At 40.9% G+C, this 17,113-nt stretch overlaps 1 protein-coding gene across 5 annotated transcripts in view; it reads right to left on the bottom strand.

The window, feature by feature from the left end:
• STYK1 (serine/threonine/tyrosine kinase 1) overlaps positions 1 to 17,113 on the bottom strand; it is a 45,372-nt gene that overhangs the window by 12,879 nt on the left and 15,380 nt on the right. For 3 of the 5 annotated variants that reach the window (XM_032254328.1, XM_032254326.1, XM_032254327.1), the window contains exons 2-4: positions 4,848 to 4,936; positions 4,282 to 4,416; positions 1,427 to 1,693 (exon numbers count right to left, since the gene is read on the bottom strand). In XM_032254328.1, coding sequence (XP_032110219.1) covers positions 1,427 to 1,693; positions 4,282 to 4,416; positions 4,848 to 4,911 — 466 coding nt within the window. In that variant the 5' untranslated portion in view covers positions 4,912 to 4,936. Of the gene's footprint in view, positions 1 to 1,426; positions 1,694 to 4,281; positions 4,417 to 4,847; positions 7,777 to 17,113 lie in introns of those variants that run through there. The other 2 variants (XM_032254330.1, XM_032254331.1) reach the window with 2 other exon arrangements.

The raw sequence follows: 17,113 nt of genomic DNA, 5'->3' as shown, positions 1-17,113 counted from the left end.
TAATTCTTAAGGTCCTACGTGGGAGTGAGTGCAGGCAAAAATAAATACAAAGGGGACCCATTAGAAGATGATGATGCTTAATGTCACTGAACTTTTATCAAAGGTAACAAGGAATCATAATTATTAGAACTGGATAGGCTTTCATCTGCCTAAATAGAGAGATAGTCTGTTTGCATTAAAAAGTTATCACTGTCTAGGCCTTTGGATTAATATCCTTGCTTGCCTTATCCTTGTTCTATGTATCCATCATTACTGGCCCGTATCATGCAGAAGAGAGGAAGAGAGAGAGAGAGAGAGAGAGAAAGAAATATAACATCAGCTGGGCTCAGTGGCTCATACCTGTAATCCCAGCACTTTGGGAGGCCAAGGGAAGTGGATCACCTGAGGTCAGGAGTTCGAGATCAGCCTGGCCAATATAGTGAAACCCTGTCTCTACTAATAATACCAAAATTAGCTGGGCATGGTGGCACACGCCTATAATCCCAGCTACTTGGGAGGCTAAGGCAGAAGAATCACTTAAACCTGGGAGGTGAAGATTGCCATGAGCCCAGATCACACCACTGCACTCCAGCCTGGGTGACAAGAGTGAAACTGTCTCAAAAAAAAAAAAAGGAAAGAAATATCGTATCAGGAAGGGGTATCAAAGAGTAAAGTAAAACGAGGAAACAACCATGGAATCCTAGTCCAAGTAACATTCATTGTGAAAACATCAGTTTTAACAGCCTCAATAGCCAAAGATGAGCCAGGGAACCTAGGATGCAAAGATGTTTCGACATATGCAAATCAATTCTGTGACATACCACAGTAACAGAATAAAGGATAAACATCATGTGATCATTTCGATCAATGCAGAAAAGGCATTTGATAAAATCCAATATCCTTTCATTATAAAAACACTACACAAACTCATGTTATGTAATTATCCTTATAACAGCTGCCATTTTGAGTGCTTACTCTGTACCAACCACTGCTATGTTTTCACATACATAATTTCTTGTATTTTTTACAATAATTATTACTCCCATTTTACTGATTTAGAAGCCTCAGGATCAGAAAATTATTATAAAAAATACAAGAAATTATGTATGTGAAACCATAGTAAGTACAGAAGGAAGGTGCCTCAACATAATAAAGACTGCGTGAAAACCTACAGCTGACGTCTTTCTCATCATAACATTATACTTATTTGGGTTAGTCATTTTAGTTATTATTTGGAGATGTGGGTGAAGACCCACAAATAAACAATTTGTAACATTTTTTTAAAAAGACACCAAGAAGAACATTTCTGTCTCAAGGTCCCACTCTGTATTTCCTTCTTTTGTACACAGTTGTAATCACAACTGTCTGTTGATTAACATCTCAATATTCGCAAATCCTGTTAATATTTACTGTCAGGGGGTGGGGGGTGAAACACTTCTTGTTTTACCTTTTAAAGCTTTGAGAATAACACTCTTGGGCTTAGAAGGGTCCCCAGTGTTCATACTGGCTCGAAAGATGGGCCCACAGCTACCATTGCAAATCTGCTCCAGAACTTCAGAGAGTTGCTCCCGGGGCACCTCCAGCTTAGCCAAGGCAGGTGTGGTAGCTCCCAGAAAGTTTTCCACAGATGTCTCCTTAAGTGGCAAAGCCACATTTCCTCCACATCCAGCTGCTTCCCAGCTTAGGTCCCTAGATGGAGGGACAGGGGCAATGTCTAGAACAGAGAGATGATGTCAACTAGTTTTTCCCTGCCCTAGGGATTCCCGGAAAGCAGAGTCTGAAACAAATTGGCAAGGAAGTTCCTTCAGCAGTTTTCTCTCAGGCCAATGTGGAGTTGTCTTCTGACGCTTCTCCATAAACCGGCATCAATGCCAAGCTTGTAGAACCTTTATAATAATCCTCAGAGCTTTTTAAGACAACTCAAGAAGGACCCCAGGAAAGTGCTCATGACACTTCCTTTCTGTCTTCCTCAGGGTTCCAGTTGAGCACTCCCCATGAGGGTGGTGTGGAGACAGTTAGGAAAGTTCCTGATAGGTATCCAAACCACAGATGCCTAAAGGTGGAGGTAACTGCCACTGAGAACTGTCATTTAAGTCAGACAAATGGCTTTCAACAGAAAGGTATGGATAATTAATAAACTTCAAGCTATGGTTATTCTTTCTCCATCAAGTCGCCCCAAAAGTCAAATTATTTCATATTTCCTCGAGTCTTTGTCAAAAAAGTCTTCTGGTGCTTTTTCCCTCCCTTTGCCAGAAAAAAAAGAGAGGTTCATCCTCTTATTAAACCTACATTTATTCATTAATTCATTCATTTATTCAACAAATGTCACCTATTAACATGCCACGTGCTGTTCTAGGTGTTGGGAACAGGGAAAGTCCAGATTCACCTGAAAATTACTTTCTAGTGGCAGGGGAGAGGAAACAGCTAATAATATGTCAGGCAATTAATATTGTGGAGGAAAATAAAGGAAGGAGAAGGAGCTGAGCGTGGTGCCATGAGCCTGTAATCCTCACTATTGGGGAGGCCAAGGCAGGAGGATCTCCTGAGCCCGGGAATTAGTGTTCAGCCTGAGCAACATAGCAAGACTCCATCTTTTTTTTAAAAAAAAAAAAGGTGAGGAGAAGAAGCATCAGTCACCCATGTTATATATGAAGGTCAAGAAAGGCCTTTCTGATGAGATAACATTTGAGAAAGGCCTGGAAGCAACTAGGGAGCAAATCATGCCGATGTCAGGAAGAGTACTGTAGGCAAAGGGAGCAAAGATTGCAAAGGCATTAAGCAGGGAGCATACCTGGAATAGCTGAGAAACAGCAAGGAAGCCAGTGTAGCTGGAGCCACGTGGGATCATTGGAGAGTGGTAGGAGATAAGGCCAGGGAGGAGCAGATCATGGAAGGCCATGGGAAGAATTTGTCATTTTTCATTCCGAGCAAGATGGGAAGCTACTACATGTGTGTGTGTGGCAGAGAGATTTCAAGCTGATAATTAACAGGACTGACTGTATTAAAAGACTAATTATAGCCTCTCTATAAAGGAGTAGGGGCAGAAGCAGGACATTAGGAGTGTATGGCAATGATCTGTGAAAGGTGAGAGTAACTTGGGTTTATTTTTAAAATAGAGTAACAGTGTTTGCTTATGAATTAGATATGGACTGTGAGGGAAAGAAGGGAGTTACGGATAGCTTCAAGGTTTGAGAATGAAAACACAGAAGACAGGGCTTGCCATTTTCTAAGACAGGCAAGACTATTTGGGGAGCACATTCGTGAAAGAATTTCAGGACCTTTGTTTTGGGCATATTACACAAGAGATTTCTATTTTATTGAAACTGTACAGTAGGTGGTTTAATATGAGAATTGAGTTCAAGGGACTATCATTGGAATAGAAAACGTATTTGAATCCATAAGACTAAAAATCATATCATTTAGGAAGTGGCTTTAGTTTTTTTAAGTATTTCAAGATAGAAAAAGTTCAAAACTGTTTCAAATGCTTTTGACAGATCAAGTAAGACGAAGACGAAGGCTTGACCACTGGGCTTGTCAACATAGCTCTCCCTGATGGGGTTGGAAAGACTTGTTTTGGTGAAATGATAGAGAAAAAAACCCTAATTTAGTGAGATCAAAAGAGAACGTGATGAGTAGAAGTAGCAGGGGTGAGTTTAGACAACTTGTTTGAGAAGTTTTCTATAAAAGCAAAGTGAGAATTGCGATAAAATTTAAAGACAATCTAAGGATCAGCCACTATAGAGTTGCTTATCATGATGAGGGTTTTGTTTTTGCTTCTTTTTACCCTTAGTGTCATGTATGAGCCGATTCCCTTGTATTAAATGCTCAGTGGAACTCCAGAACAGCCTGTTATCATCTTCTACTTAGCACTTCAAAGACTATTACAATATGAAGGCCACTCCTTTCCATCATATATCCTGGAGGCAAAGAGTAGGAATGAATGAAATGGGGTGAAATGTCATCCTCCTAGGATGCTAATGAAGCCGTGGACTTTAGGTCTTTCTCCTAAGTCCTCAGGCACTCATACAGTCAAAGTTTTGATAGTCCAATAGGAAATGAAACAGGTTATATGAGCTTTTCTTGCACACTCTCCTTCAGTCAATAAACATGTGTTGAACTCAAACTCAGGACTTCCTAGAAAAGAGATCACCCTGCTCTCAACTCCACAGGAGGGAACACGTGCCTCTTTCATTGCAGGTACTTAGACTTCTAGACATGGGCTCATTGAAACTTGGACCATATTTTTTCCTAATCTCCATCTTCTCTAAGCCCCTGCCCAGCCCCGAAGTCTGAGCTTTTTACCTCGAGGTCCAGGACGCTGCTGTTGAGTTCTTTGTTCTCTCATAAAAAGCCACAGGATGACCCCGAGAAGGATGAGGAAGATAGTAACCAAGAAAGTTGGGACGATAATCACTTCATACTGCTTCTCCTGGATGACTGGGTAGGCAATCACACAGAAAGAGAAGAGAATGAGGAAGCCTCGCCTGGGGTTCATGCAATTTCCCCTACCCACCAGCTCTCAGCTCAGCGTACATGAAAAAGTCATCTCTTCTACATTCCCCTCTACTTCCATTCAACAGAAACACTGCTGGGAGCAACTCTCTAATCAGAAACCCCAGTGGCCCTTTTTCTTAGCCATTCAAGTGTGCATGACGCTGCTTCTGGCAGTTTTCCTACCAAGACTGAAGATGCAGCATCTGTATCTCTGATTAGTACTTACCCTCTCCCCAGAAAGACAAGGGCCTCTAGTCCCCAACCTTTATCACCACTGTCTTCATTTCTACTGGAAATCAAACCATCCTCCTTCTAGAATCAATCCAGACCTTAGCCTACATAAGAGGATAGACGTCTGTGGAATCTGTACTTACCACACAACTTGTCACTGAGACTGCATTCCAGGAGCATCCGTGTCATGACCCTCTCATCGCCCATTGCCACAGGGATGTCTTCTTCCCTGCTAGGCCCACAGAGAATGCACAGAGCACAGCCGTGAGTAGTTCCTAAGGATTGAATGGCTCTTGAAAAATAAAATAAAATGGAGCACACACAGAATTTTAAACTGCCTCTACAGATCACTAGTTAAGTAAATGGCTACCTCTCTGAGTCATCCATTTATGTCTCTTTATTTAGCTGATATTCAGACTGGAAGAACACTCCCAACCTCCTCCTCCTCTCAGCATTTCTCGCTTCTCTGTTATATAGCAAAGACAGCTCTGATCTGGTCTCGTCCTTTCATTCGATTGCTACTGAAATTATTTGGAAGTGTCTCCTCCCACCCGAGACTTCTGCTCCCATGATCAATTACAGATTTACAACATCTGTCTGAACAACTGTGATCCATGGGTTATGTGGGTATGATCCACCTCCCCTACAGTCTTACGCATGTCTAATACATTTTTTTAGCTGGGCATCACACATTTTAAGCAAAACGTTTTTTGAAGTCGGGATCTTGGTCTGTAGTCCAGGCTTGGGTGCAGTGGTGTGATCACGACTCATTCAAGTCTCAAACTCTTGGGCTCAGCTAATCCTCCTGCCTCAGCCCCCCGAGTCTCTGGAATTACAGGCATGAGCTACCATGCCTAGCTCTAAACAAAACATTTAATTTCATTTTTATACACAGTTAATTCAGACAATGAATAAAAAGTTGACAGATGTCAAAGGATATGAGTTACACATTTGCTTTCTTTCTCTGGAATATCCGCACCGTCACAAGCAATGAACAGACAGCATTTATCAATGGAAACTGTTTAATTCCTCATCCCTCAGAGCTTCAAGGTGCTCGCCCTGTTCATATCAGATATAGACATGGACACTCATTCCTACCAGCATATAAAGGGAGTATCATTACCAAGTCACCTTCTCTTTCCCTTACTCCTTTAAATAAATAGAAAATGCATTCATGTGATTCAAAAAATGGAAAGGTTAAATTGTATAGCATAAAAATCTTTCTCCCACCAGATTCTTCTCCATTTATCAAGTTGTTAATTCTCCTCCAAGTAGACTCTAGTTGTTAGTTTCTTGTTTTTCTGGCAAGGGATTCTTTATGTGTATCTCTGTTAAGTGTATGTAACATAATCAGTATATATTTCAAATAATACCACCAGAAACCTGGTTCCTTCTTTCCAAAGAGACTCATGTTTACTGCTCTTCCAAACCTCTCCAAAATGTATATTTTGCCTTTGCTTGAGAAGACACACTCACGGCTCTATAGTCAGCAAAGCCTACTTCTTTAATTCTGATTAACTTGAAAGAAAATATGGTAATTTTTCTGCTAAATAATTCTAAATATGTGATCCAGTTTTGTAGTGACAATAAAAACATAAAACAAAAATCAGAAGTATAGCTTATATAAGATGCTACTATATTGTACAGGTGTTAAATTAGCCACATGATGCTGTCCTCTATCATTGCATTATGCGTTGTTTTATTACCAATAACCACAATGTTATTTACTGAGGCAGAGTCTCTCAGTGTCTGAAAGACCTATATAAAGAAGCCTCCCAGATTCTGCCTTACCGGTTTTCCAGTGTTCCTGGAGCACCATGAACTTGTATGTGGGTTCAATAGCTAAACAAATCCCTTACAACTCAAGAGACACAAAGTGTGTGGTTGGTTGAGAGAGCCCAGGTAAACAGCAAAGGAGCCAGTGGGTGGAAAATTGCACAGAAGAGGGAAATTCTTATCTGTGGGTTTGTACATAGAATGGGATCTAAGACGTCGATGAATAGTTAGATAGCAAAGTTCACTAGATGCTGTGGACTTTGCTATCTAACTATTCTCCTACCAAAAAGGCAAGGAGAAAGGTGGCTGAGAAAGTTTCCACGATTCTCGAGGCCACATGGAAGGACAGGCACTAGCGATGAAACTTTTAAGAAACAAAGCCTTGAGAGAGTGCACAAAGAAGGTCTGGAAAAGAAAACATTGGATCAGCAGGGTGACCTCATGGAGGCTATTAGAAAAGTTATCACTGCCATTCTCATTATTTTTCTTTTCTTTGCTTCCTTTTTACGGGATTATCAGAAGTAATTATTTTCATTCAGGGAGCAGCCAGTTTAACCAGTTTGGCTTTCTGGGGAGGAGGTTCTCTGGGCACACTCTTTCTCACCATAGCACAAGTGGAGAAAAGGGTCAGTCAGCAGCTAGCTCAGGCTCATGAGCTCTACCCAGAAAACAAATGATACACCCACTAATACATACTGAAGGGAGTCATTCAAAGCCATCTGTGCACGTGTACCCCCACACAGAACCGCTCATGGAGGGTCATCCATACTCAACGATAGGCTCCTGGCCAAACACACCTGTCCCTGATAACTCAAACTCATGCTCATCCCCTTACACTGACTATCACACCTATTACAGAGCACTCACCTTTGGATGCAATACGGCCGGCTACTGCATTTCCTGAGCCAGGTTCTCACCGTCACTTTTATTTGTACGTCAGTAGTTTAAAGAGACGAGGCATATTAATACCTAGCAACCCAATGAAATTGGATGCTAGAGTAAGCAGATTAATGTATGGAGTGATGAGCCCCACTCAGTGAAATTGCTTTCCGTGTGTGTTATTCGTGTCCAATAGTATCGAATATTAAGTGCATTTAATAAACAGATCTTCCAAACAGGCTTTGTGTGGGCAAAAAGGCCGTTTTATTTCTTGCTTGGGTGCAAGCGGGCGGAATCTGAGAAAGGACAGGCGAAGCGGCTAAGGTGGGAATTGGCTTTATAGGTTGGGGTAGTTTTTTGTGGGGTGGGGGTGTTGCAGAGTAAGATCAGTTACCGTGGTGGGGGGTAGGTGCAAGGAGTATACGTGACCACAAGTTCAGTTACAATGGCAGGGTTGGGTCAGAGGTATTTACATTACCATAAGAACAGTTAAGATGGCAGGGTTGGGTGAGGGACTTGTCCGGGGAGGCTCTGCTGTGCGATCAGGGACAATGGAGAATGCAGGCAGGGGGTGGGAGACATCAGCCAGGACAGGCAGGACTTCCGACTTTCAGGCTCCAGGCTTGCATATGGAGACTGACACTGTGTATACAGTAAGCCCTTTCTAATGGTTACAGTTTAGGTAGAGGCACATGGAATGTACCAGATGAGCCTAGGATTTTTAAGGCATACACACGAGGCATATCCATACATATCCACGAAAGCCAATGTGGGAAACTCACCAGACAGAGGCCACCAAAGCTTAAACATCAGAGGACACTTACATTTACTTGTAACAGCAATATTCCTCTCTAGATGACTTTTTTCTTTGAAATTCATACTCAGAAACCACATGGCTTTGCCTGGACACTCTGTCAAGCTGAGAAAAGGCATGCCTCGATGCCAAAACCCTCTAGGATGACTTTTCCCATGGGTTCAATTCTGGCCCACCTGACTACTAGAAGAATACTTCTGGCTAAGGTTCCTGTTCAACCTGACCAATACTGTGCTTCCTTTCATTATATCTAAATACTTTTCCCACTATGTTAAAAATAAAATATGTAGGCTACTGCTTCTTCTCTTAGCTGAGCTGTAAAATTCTTAACACTATAAAGCATTATCCGCAGTTCTCTATTTAACGTCATGAATAATGAAATTCATGACATTAGAATCAAGGGTCTAGTGAAATTGTAATTTATTTTATTCTGATAACTGTGTTTGATAGTTGCAAAATATGATTGTATATAGTTTGCCTCTAGTTTACATATTCCTATATCTACAGAGTCAAATCTCTTCAGGCAGGGTCCTAATTAGAACAATAATATTGCCTCACTTGTCGTTATCATTCCTTAACTTTTCTCTCAGCAGCTGCTTCAGACTTTCTCTTAGCATGTTAAAAGGTTTAACTTCCCTCTTTAATTGAGAATCCTGAGGAGAAACAGCACAATGAAGGAGATACAAAAAGGAAGGGAATGAAAGTGAAATGAGCAGTAAACTCCATGCTAAATCTTTACGAGACTAAATAGTCTGAAGACCATAAAAGCTCATGAACATAACCATAATGAAATTGAACTAAACAGTAATATTAATTCTCTAAACTTTTATACATACAATACAAGCATACATAATGTCACATGACATTTATGCATCTATTTTAATCCCGACTATATTCTATTTGCAACAATGACACAACTCTTATTAAGTGGCATTTCTTTTCAGTTAGTGCAATACAGTCTCTGGTACACAATCTGCAATTTACCCACGACTTTCCAGAATAAACTCTTCTTACCAAAATATACCTAGATATAAGGCTTCTAAAATTAGATTTCCTGTACTCTGCCTGCTTACATGTTGTGAAAAATTCCGTGATTGAACTCAGTGTAACATCTGGCCCCATTCTAGTAAGGTACAATTAAATCTTGGTGTCAGCCTCACCTTCAACCTTACTACTTGCTTATCAACACACGTGGATCTTCCAGTTATGTTTTTTTTAGATAGATAAGTGATCTACCCTCCCAAGTGGATGCCATATGGGTCAAGGAAGTTATTCATGACTTTGGGCTAGGGGCAGAGGACTCAAGACTAAAAGCGAGAAGGGTAAAATATATGGAGGTAGCAGCTCCTAGCCAGAAACAGTCTGCCTTTCATCTTTTGTATAGTCTTTCATCCTTACCCTTGAGCTATCTGAAAAAAAAAAAAAAAACAAAGACAAAAACAAAAAACAAAACAAAAGCAAATAAACAAAAAACATGTTTAATGGACTGAACATATTAATTTGGAAGTGACAGAACGGTGCTCAGATCTAGAGAATTTGAGAATTACTTGTCACCGACATCCTAAAAAACAAGCTTCCTGTTTTAAGATCTAATAAAGCTGTCTTTAGTAACGATGGTGTTACTAAAGACAGCTGCTGTGCTAGGCACTTTCATAAAAAGAAGGCAAGGCAGACACTGAGGGATTAAGTTATGAATTAGTGATGGAGAGAGGTATCAAGATAAAAAGAATTAGCTGTGCATTGTTTTTGAGATGGAGTTTCACTCTTGTTACTCAGGCTAGAGTGCAATTGCGCGATCTCGGCTCACCGCAACCTCCGCCTCCTGGGTTCAGGCAATTCTCCTGCCTCAGCCTCCTGAGGAGCTGGGATTACAGGCATGCACAACCATGCCCAGCTAATTTTTTGTATTTTTAGTAGAGACGGGGTTTCACCATGTTGACCAGGATGGTCTCGATCTCTTGACCTCGTGATCCACCCACCTCGGCCTCCCAAAGTGCTGGGATTACAGGCTTGAGCCACCGCGCCCGGCCAATTAACCACTTTTTAAAAAAAATTTGAAAGGCAGAGCAAGGTTGCACACCCAGGTCTTTTACTTACAAACCCAATGTTCTTTACACTACTTCTTTTACATATATACTTGTCTTTCAAATGAGCAAGACCAACAAGGTCAAGAAGGAATTACATTAGAATCCAAAAGAATCTTGGAAACCACAAGGATGAAACCAAATTTTACTAACAATACACTCTAATTTGGAAAGATGGGTGGATTGAATCTGCCTGCAAGGGTGTCTATATAGGAAGCTTATAGGGGCATAGCTGACACCTGCATGTCTGTCTTGAAAGCATATTCTGAAAACAGAGGTAGAATCAGAATTTTTTTTTCTAGTATTCACCAGATTATGCAGTCTTGGGTTGTTTCCCTTGTTCATGTTCCTGGGACTGATCCCTAATCCTATTTCTATCTTCTGCTTTTTGAGTAAAAAGGCCTGGTTCTCAGGACTCGCAGTCTTTCACTGGGAAACTGCAGAGGACAGAGCACCGGCCTGGGAATTAGGATCTTCATCCTGGCTCTCTCAGGGCCCCAGGCTCTATCTTTCTAGGGAAGGAAACCTGTGAGAGGACACAGAGTGCATGAAAGGGCACACTGGTGAGGTGATTCTTTTTAAATCCAGAGAAGCAGATTTGTGGAGGTAACTTGCCGAATACCCTGTGATATCTCCTAGCGTCGAAGAGGCAGAGAGGAGGGTATCTAAGAGCGGTTACCTCGCCCTCTTACTCTTCTCGGGTACTGAGAAATTGTGCTTATTATGATCTTTGCCCTCCTCCAACTTCCTAGAGACCCAGGAATCCAAATGAACTCGGAAACCCTAGGGAAAGGGGGAACCCCTTTCCACCATGGTGCCTAGGAATCCTAAGCCTTTTTCAACAGATCTTTTAACTCAATGGTACTCAACAGATTATAAAATCTGAGTGCTATCAGCTTTTCTTGCTTCCTATTTTTACCTATCTCCAGCGATTCCTTAAACATATGTGATCTACAGTTGAAATGAGGGAGCTTAATCTGTATCCTGGCACCTCACAAAAGTTTACTTTGTAGAGGAACAAAGTAATTGCAAGACAGGCCCCTTGACACCTAGGTAAGAAATGCAGTGCTCGCACACACTTCCAAACAGCATCAGGTTTTATTTTTAAATATGGTTTCACAGATAAACACATTTTATTTCCTTTGAGGTGTTATACAAATTCAAAACAGCTTATTTTTATCATAATTATCTTGCTATTTATGTGCCCAATTCCATAATCCTTCGTCTACCAGTTTCAAACTTCAAAAGCCCAGAAATAGTATATCTTAAATATTCTCCTGCTGATTACTTTCTCTTCCTGAGATTCCTAATCAATAACAGTTTTCCCAGCTCCTAAGGTTCCCGAGCTCAGAATAGGGGCTATCAATGAGAGAGAAAAGCCAAGAACACACAACGCCAACCCCGCTCAGCATAGGATTATCTCTGATCCATCGGTGTCTCCTTTTCCTACCTGAGTAACGTATCAGAAGACGGCTTGGGGCTTCTTTCAAATACCTTGTTCCTACTGTTGTCAGTGACCTTGCATTTCCAAGGATCAGTCCTCTTCTTTGGTATTCAGCCTGCTGGGTTTTTCCTTCTAAGGGAAGATTTTGGGTTCTCTAGAACTCTTTTGGAAGTCTCCCCCCACAATGAGGAGATCTGTTTTGTTTTCTGGCCACTCTTCAGCCTGTCTAACACACTGCCCTCTGCAGAGAGGAGGGACCAAGCTGAGGAGGACTGAAGGACAGGCTACAACAGGCTGTAGGAACACACACACACACACACACACACACACACACACACACACACTTTCTCATTCTCTGATACATGAGTCCCAGACCCAGCCAGACACAGGGATATGGACGGGAGGTTTCACTATCAGAAAATTAACTCAGCTGCTATTTACCTCAGTGCTGTGCCATACAGGGTGCATCACTGTAAAAGTTCTAGATGTAGAATGTAATTCTCTGTAAACAATAGCAAACTCCTGGCAAGAGGAAAAAGACATCTCTGGGAACACATAACCTCCCGCCTCATGCTGCACAGCCAGGATCCAAGGGCAGGTTCCCCTCCCTAGGGAGTGGGTCAGCATTGTTCAGAGCTGAGCAGTCCAGGAATTAAGGGAAGTGGAGTCAGCCCTGACTTAACGCTGTAATAACAGAGTGAGAGGTTTGAAGTTCTAGTTCTGGTTTTGTGGGTGATTCATTTGGCATCCGGAAGCGTGTCACCTGACTTTGTCATTCCTTGCCTTCTTAGTTTAAGGTGCAGGAAACATGCATGTCTCCTAAGGGTAATAAAGACCTGCAGGGAGCAGCAGGAAGTTTATCAACTGGAAAATGGGCATAAGCACCCTCAGCCAGTTATGCTGCCTCTCCTTGTCCCTGCAAGGGTTCCCAGATTTTGGAGGGTTCCTTTCATCTCTATCTTCCCATCCATACCATGGCAGCTCAAGAATCTGATAGGTTATCTACTCCTACCCTTACCCTGCATTCAATTTCCTATGCTAAAATGGTAAGAGAAGGGACTTTGGAGTTTGGCTTCTGTTTGAATCTCATTTCTATCGTTCATTATGACTTTGTGTAAGGTATTTTAACTTGGTGAACCTCTGTTTTCCCATATGTAAAGTACTGCTGCTGATATCTACCTACCAGGGTTGTTGAGAGCTATACAGCATAATTTCTGTAAAATACCTAGAACATTACCAGAGCCATTGCAGATCATAAATGTGTTAGTCTCCCTTTTCTTCCCTTCCTTCTTCATCTGCCTTTCCAGTTGGGAAATATTCACATAGCTGTATCAATCAGGCAAAGATGTTTAACTAAAAATAACAAAATGAAACAGTAAACTTTTTATCTAAATATTTATGGATATAAATATACTCATTTCTATGTACAGAGAGGGAGTTAATCAAAAAGTTAATATGGGATTTAAAACTTCTTATATTTCAACAAGGTGTCGTTTGACAGCAGAAATAGTACAACTGCCAGTGGATATCTGAATTTAACAATTATGTTGAGGAAGAGAGAATTAAACCACATAAAAACAGCATAATGCTGTAAAGTAAGGTATAGAAATGGAAAGAATGCTAGAGAGTGGTGTGGTATTTGTCAGGGAAAATGTATCAGCACCTGCCTGATTTCTTCTGCCTATAAAATTTTCAGTTTCTTGTACTGGTTCCATTGACATCACTTATATGCTGGCTAATTTCCACCCAGTTTCTGAACCAGTCCTGATGCGGGCAACATGGAGATCAGCAGTCTCAGTCCTCTTCATCTTATTTATCTTACATACTTCCCAATTTGGGAAGATGTAGTGTTGATCCACTTCCCAAAATCTGCCCACTTACTCATGCCTATTAATGAAACCCTCTCGAATCTGGACGCCTCACCTGAATGCCACACAAGTGGTTGGGGCCTTTTGTCTTCTATCCTAAGTGATATTGAAATTTTGCTTTATACTCTGATTACTGAGCTCTTGCTATTAATATAAAAGCCTCCCAGATAAATGCAACTACAGTGGCTGAATGCCTCTTACTGACCACCATCCTTCTCCACTCTACTTCATTCCCATTTCATTCACACCCCAGAACCCATTGCCGCTGTGTTCTGCCAACAATACTGAAAACCTGAGTTGCTCATTCTTGCCGGAATTTTACTCTATAAGTGAACTGTCCATTCAAGACAGCTCTACTTCTTCCACTTCTGCAATCTAGTTAGTTTACCTCACATCATTCCTTGGGGATTCACCCTTATTCCAAGTTATTCACTCAGATGTTAAATAATTAATCATAAAAATTATTAAATACATTTTACTATGAAGGAGAAGTACAAGGTGCTATAAAAAAGGTGTATTAGAAAGAAAGTCAAGAAAAAGTTTCTCCAAGTAAACAATACTTAAGCAAATGATGAGTGGGAGTTGACTAGATAGAAGTGGACACAGGCACAAGCAATAAGAAGGAAGAAATTATTACCACATGTAACACTTGGACAGAACTTAAGGAGTTTATGCTGAGTGAAAAAAGCCAGTCTCCAAAGATTACATGCTGTATGGTTCCATCTGTACCTTTCCAAAATGGGAAAATTAGAGAGAGAAAATAGACCAGCGTTTACCAGTAGGATCAGGGAAGAGGTGTGACTTTGAAGGCGTAGCATGAGAGAGTTCCTTTACGGTGACAGACAATTTTGTATCTTGACTGTGGTGATAATTATATGAATCTATAAATGTGATAAAATATCAAAGAACTATGCTCAGAGAGGAACAAGATGATGTGTGCACGCAAAACCTGAAATCCCAGGAAGCTCTATAGTCTGGTTAATTATTCTGTGCCATTGTCAGTTTCATAATTTGAATAATTTGTTACAGTTATTTAGATGCTCCCATTGGGGAAAATGGGTAATTGTTAAACTGTATTCTGTACTATTTTTGCAGCTACTTGTGAATTTCTAATCATTTCAAAAAGAAAAGCAAAACTAGTATTATTTTTGCAGTCATTGAATAATGAATTGCAGGTGATAATAAATACATATAAGAATATCAGCTGTAAAATTAATAATTTCATAATCATTTTTTGTATTACAGCAGTGAGAGTAAAAATAAAGGAAAATAATGGATTGGAAACCTTCAGGAGCTTGAAGCAACAGGACACAGTGGTTGTAGAAGGTAAGAAAGAGAAGGGGCAATCAAAGAAGAGGAGAAGATGGTGAGGACATTGTTCTGGACATTTTGATTTGAGATGCCAGTGTGACTTTTAAGTAGAATATTAGAAATAAGCACTTGGTTGTATAGTTCTTAGGATTCATAAGGGAAGTCTGGACCAGAGATAAATATCTGGGAATCATTAGATAATATCGAAAGCTTAAAAGTGAGTAAGAGAGAAAGGAAAAATGAACAAAAAGGGAAAAAAAGAGAGGAAAAGAGGGCCTAGGACAGAATGCATGGACTTCCAATGGATAAGGGCTGCATGCAGGAAAAGGAGTTGGGGCCCAGGAGGATACTCACAAAGAGCCTAAAAAGGAACAACTAGAGAAGTAAAAGGAGAACCAAGAATTCATGCTGTTGTGAAGCAAAGGAGAGGAGCATGGATGACAGCTGAACTGAAAGCTGATGAGAAGTCTGGAAAACAATAAGCAGTAGATACAGACAACATGGAGGTCACTCATCATAGAGAGAATAGCTGTAGCATAGTGGCCAGAGAGCAGGTGGTTCCAGTTGGTGAAGATGTGGAGAAAATGTGTTTAGGGAGCTCTTCTATGATCTTTGAGAGCTGTATGAATGAGAGGACTGAAAACAGGAGTTGAGAGAGGGATTTTATAGCTGATTTCTTTATAAACTTAGTGGTCCAACAAGAAGAGAAAGGGAACTGGTAATATGCAGTAATCTCTCATTCTAAAAAACAAAGCAAAGTTTGGTATGGAGAGGCCTGTATCAGGCATAAATGTTTTACAAAGCCTAAACATACACACAAACACACACACACACAGACACACACACACACAGACACACACACACACACACAGAGAGAGAGAGAGAGAGAGACTGAAAAGCAGAGAGATAGATTAATAGAACACATAAATATTCAGAAAAAAGACACATATTTAGGACTTTAATATAAAGAAGTCAGCATAATATAAGCAGAACAGTGGTTCTCAAACCAGAAAGCACATTAAAATCTCTTAGTAAGGTTTTTAAAAAAATATTAATGCTGATGTTCATGTCCCACTTCATATCATTTGGCTATGTCCCCATCCAAATCTCATCTTGAATTCCCATGTGCTGTGGGAGGGAACCCAAAGGGAGGTAATTGAATCATAGGGCCAGGTCTTTCCGATACTGTTCTTATGATAGTGAATAAGTCTCATGAAATCTAGTGGTTTTATAAGGGGGAGTTTCCCTGCACAAGCTCTCTTTCTTTGCCTGCTGCCATCCACGTAAGATGTGACTTGTTCCTCCTTGCCTTCCACCATGATTGGGAGGCCTCCCCAGCCACTTGGAACTGTAAGTCTGGTAAACTTATTTCTTTTGTAAACTGCCCAGTCTCAGGTATGTCTTTACCAGCAGCATGAAAATGGACTAATACAGTAAATTGGTACTAGGAGTGGGGTGCTGCTGAAAAAATAATCGAAAATGTGGAAGTGACTTTGGAACTGGGTAACAGGCAGAAGTTGGAACAGTTTGGAGGGCTCAGAAAACAGGAAAGTATAGGAAAGTTTGGAACTTCCTAGAGACCTGTTGAATGGCTTTGTCAAAAATACTGATAACGATATGGACAATAAAATCCAGGCTGAGGTGGTCTCAGATGGAGATGAAGAACTTGTTGGAAACCAGAGGAAAGGTGACTCTTGTTACGTTTCAGCAAAGACACTGGTGGCATTTGTCCCTGCCCTAGAGATCTGTGGAAATTTGAACTTGAGGGAGATGATTTAGGGTATCTGGCTGAAGAAATTTCTAAGCAGCAAAGCATTCAAGAGGTGACTTGGGTGCTGTTAAAAACATTCAGTTTTAAAAGGGAAACAGAGCATAAAAGTTTGGAAAAATTTGCAGCCTGACAATGTGATAGAAAAGAAAATCCCATTATCTGAGGAGAAATTCAAGCCAGCTGCAGAAATGTGCATAAGTAACAAGAAGCCGAATGTTAATCACCAATGGGGAAAATGTCTCCAGGGCATATCAGAAACCTTTGTGGCAGCCCTTCCCATCACAGACGCAGAGGTTTAAGAGGGAAAAAAAGGTTTCATGGGCTGAGACCAGGGTCCTTCTGCTATGTGTAGTCTAGGGACTTGGTGCTCTGTGTCCCAGCTGCTCCAGCTGTGACTAAAACGGGCCAAGGTACAGCTCAGGCTGTTGCTTCAGAGGGTGGAAGCCCCAAGCCTTGGCACCT

The sequence above is a fragment of the Sapajus apella genome, unplaced genomic scaffold (genome assembly GCF_009761245.1).
Source record: "Sapajus apella isolate SASKATOON/1434 unplaced genomic scaffold, GSC_monkey_1.0 scaffold86, whole genome shotgun sequence".
NCBI classification, from domain to species: domain Eukaryota; kingdom Metazoa; phylum Chordata; class Mammalia; order Primates; family Cebidae; genus Sapajus; species Sapajus apella.
The sequence above is the reverse complement of the archived record's forward strand: the minus strand, read 5'-3'. Positions and strand labels throughout refer to the sequence as shown.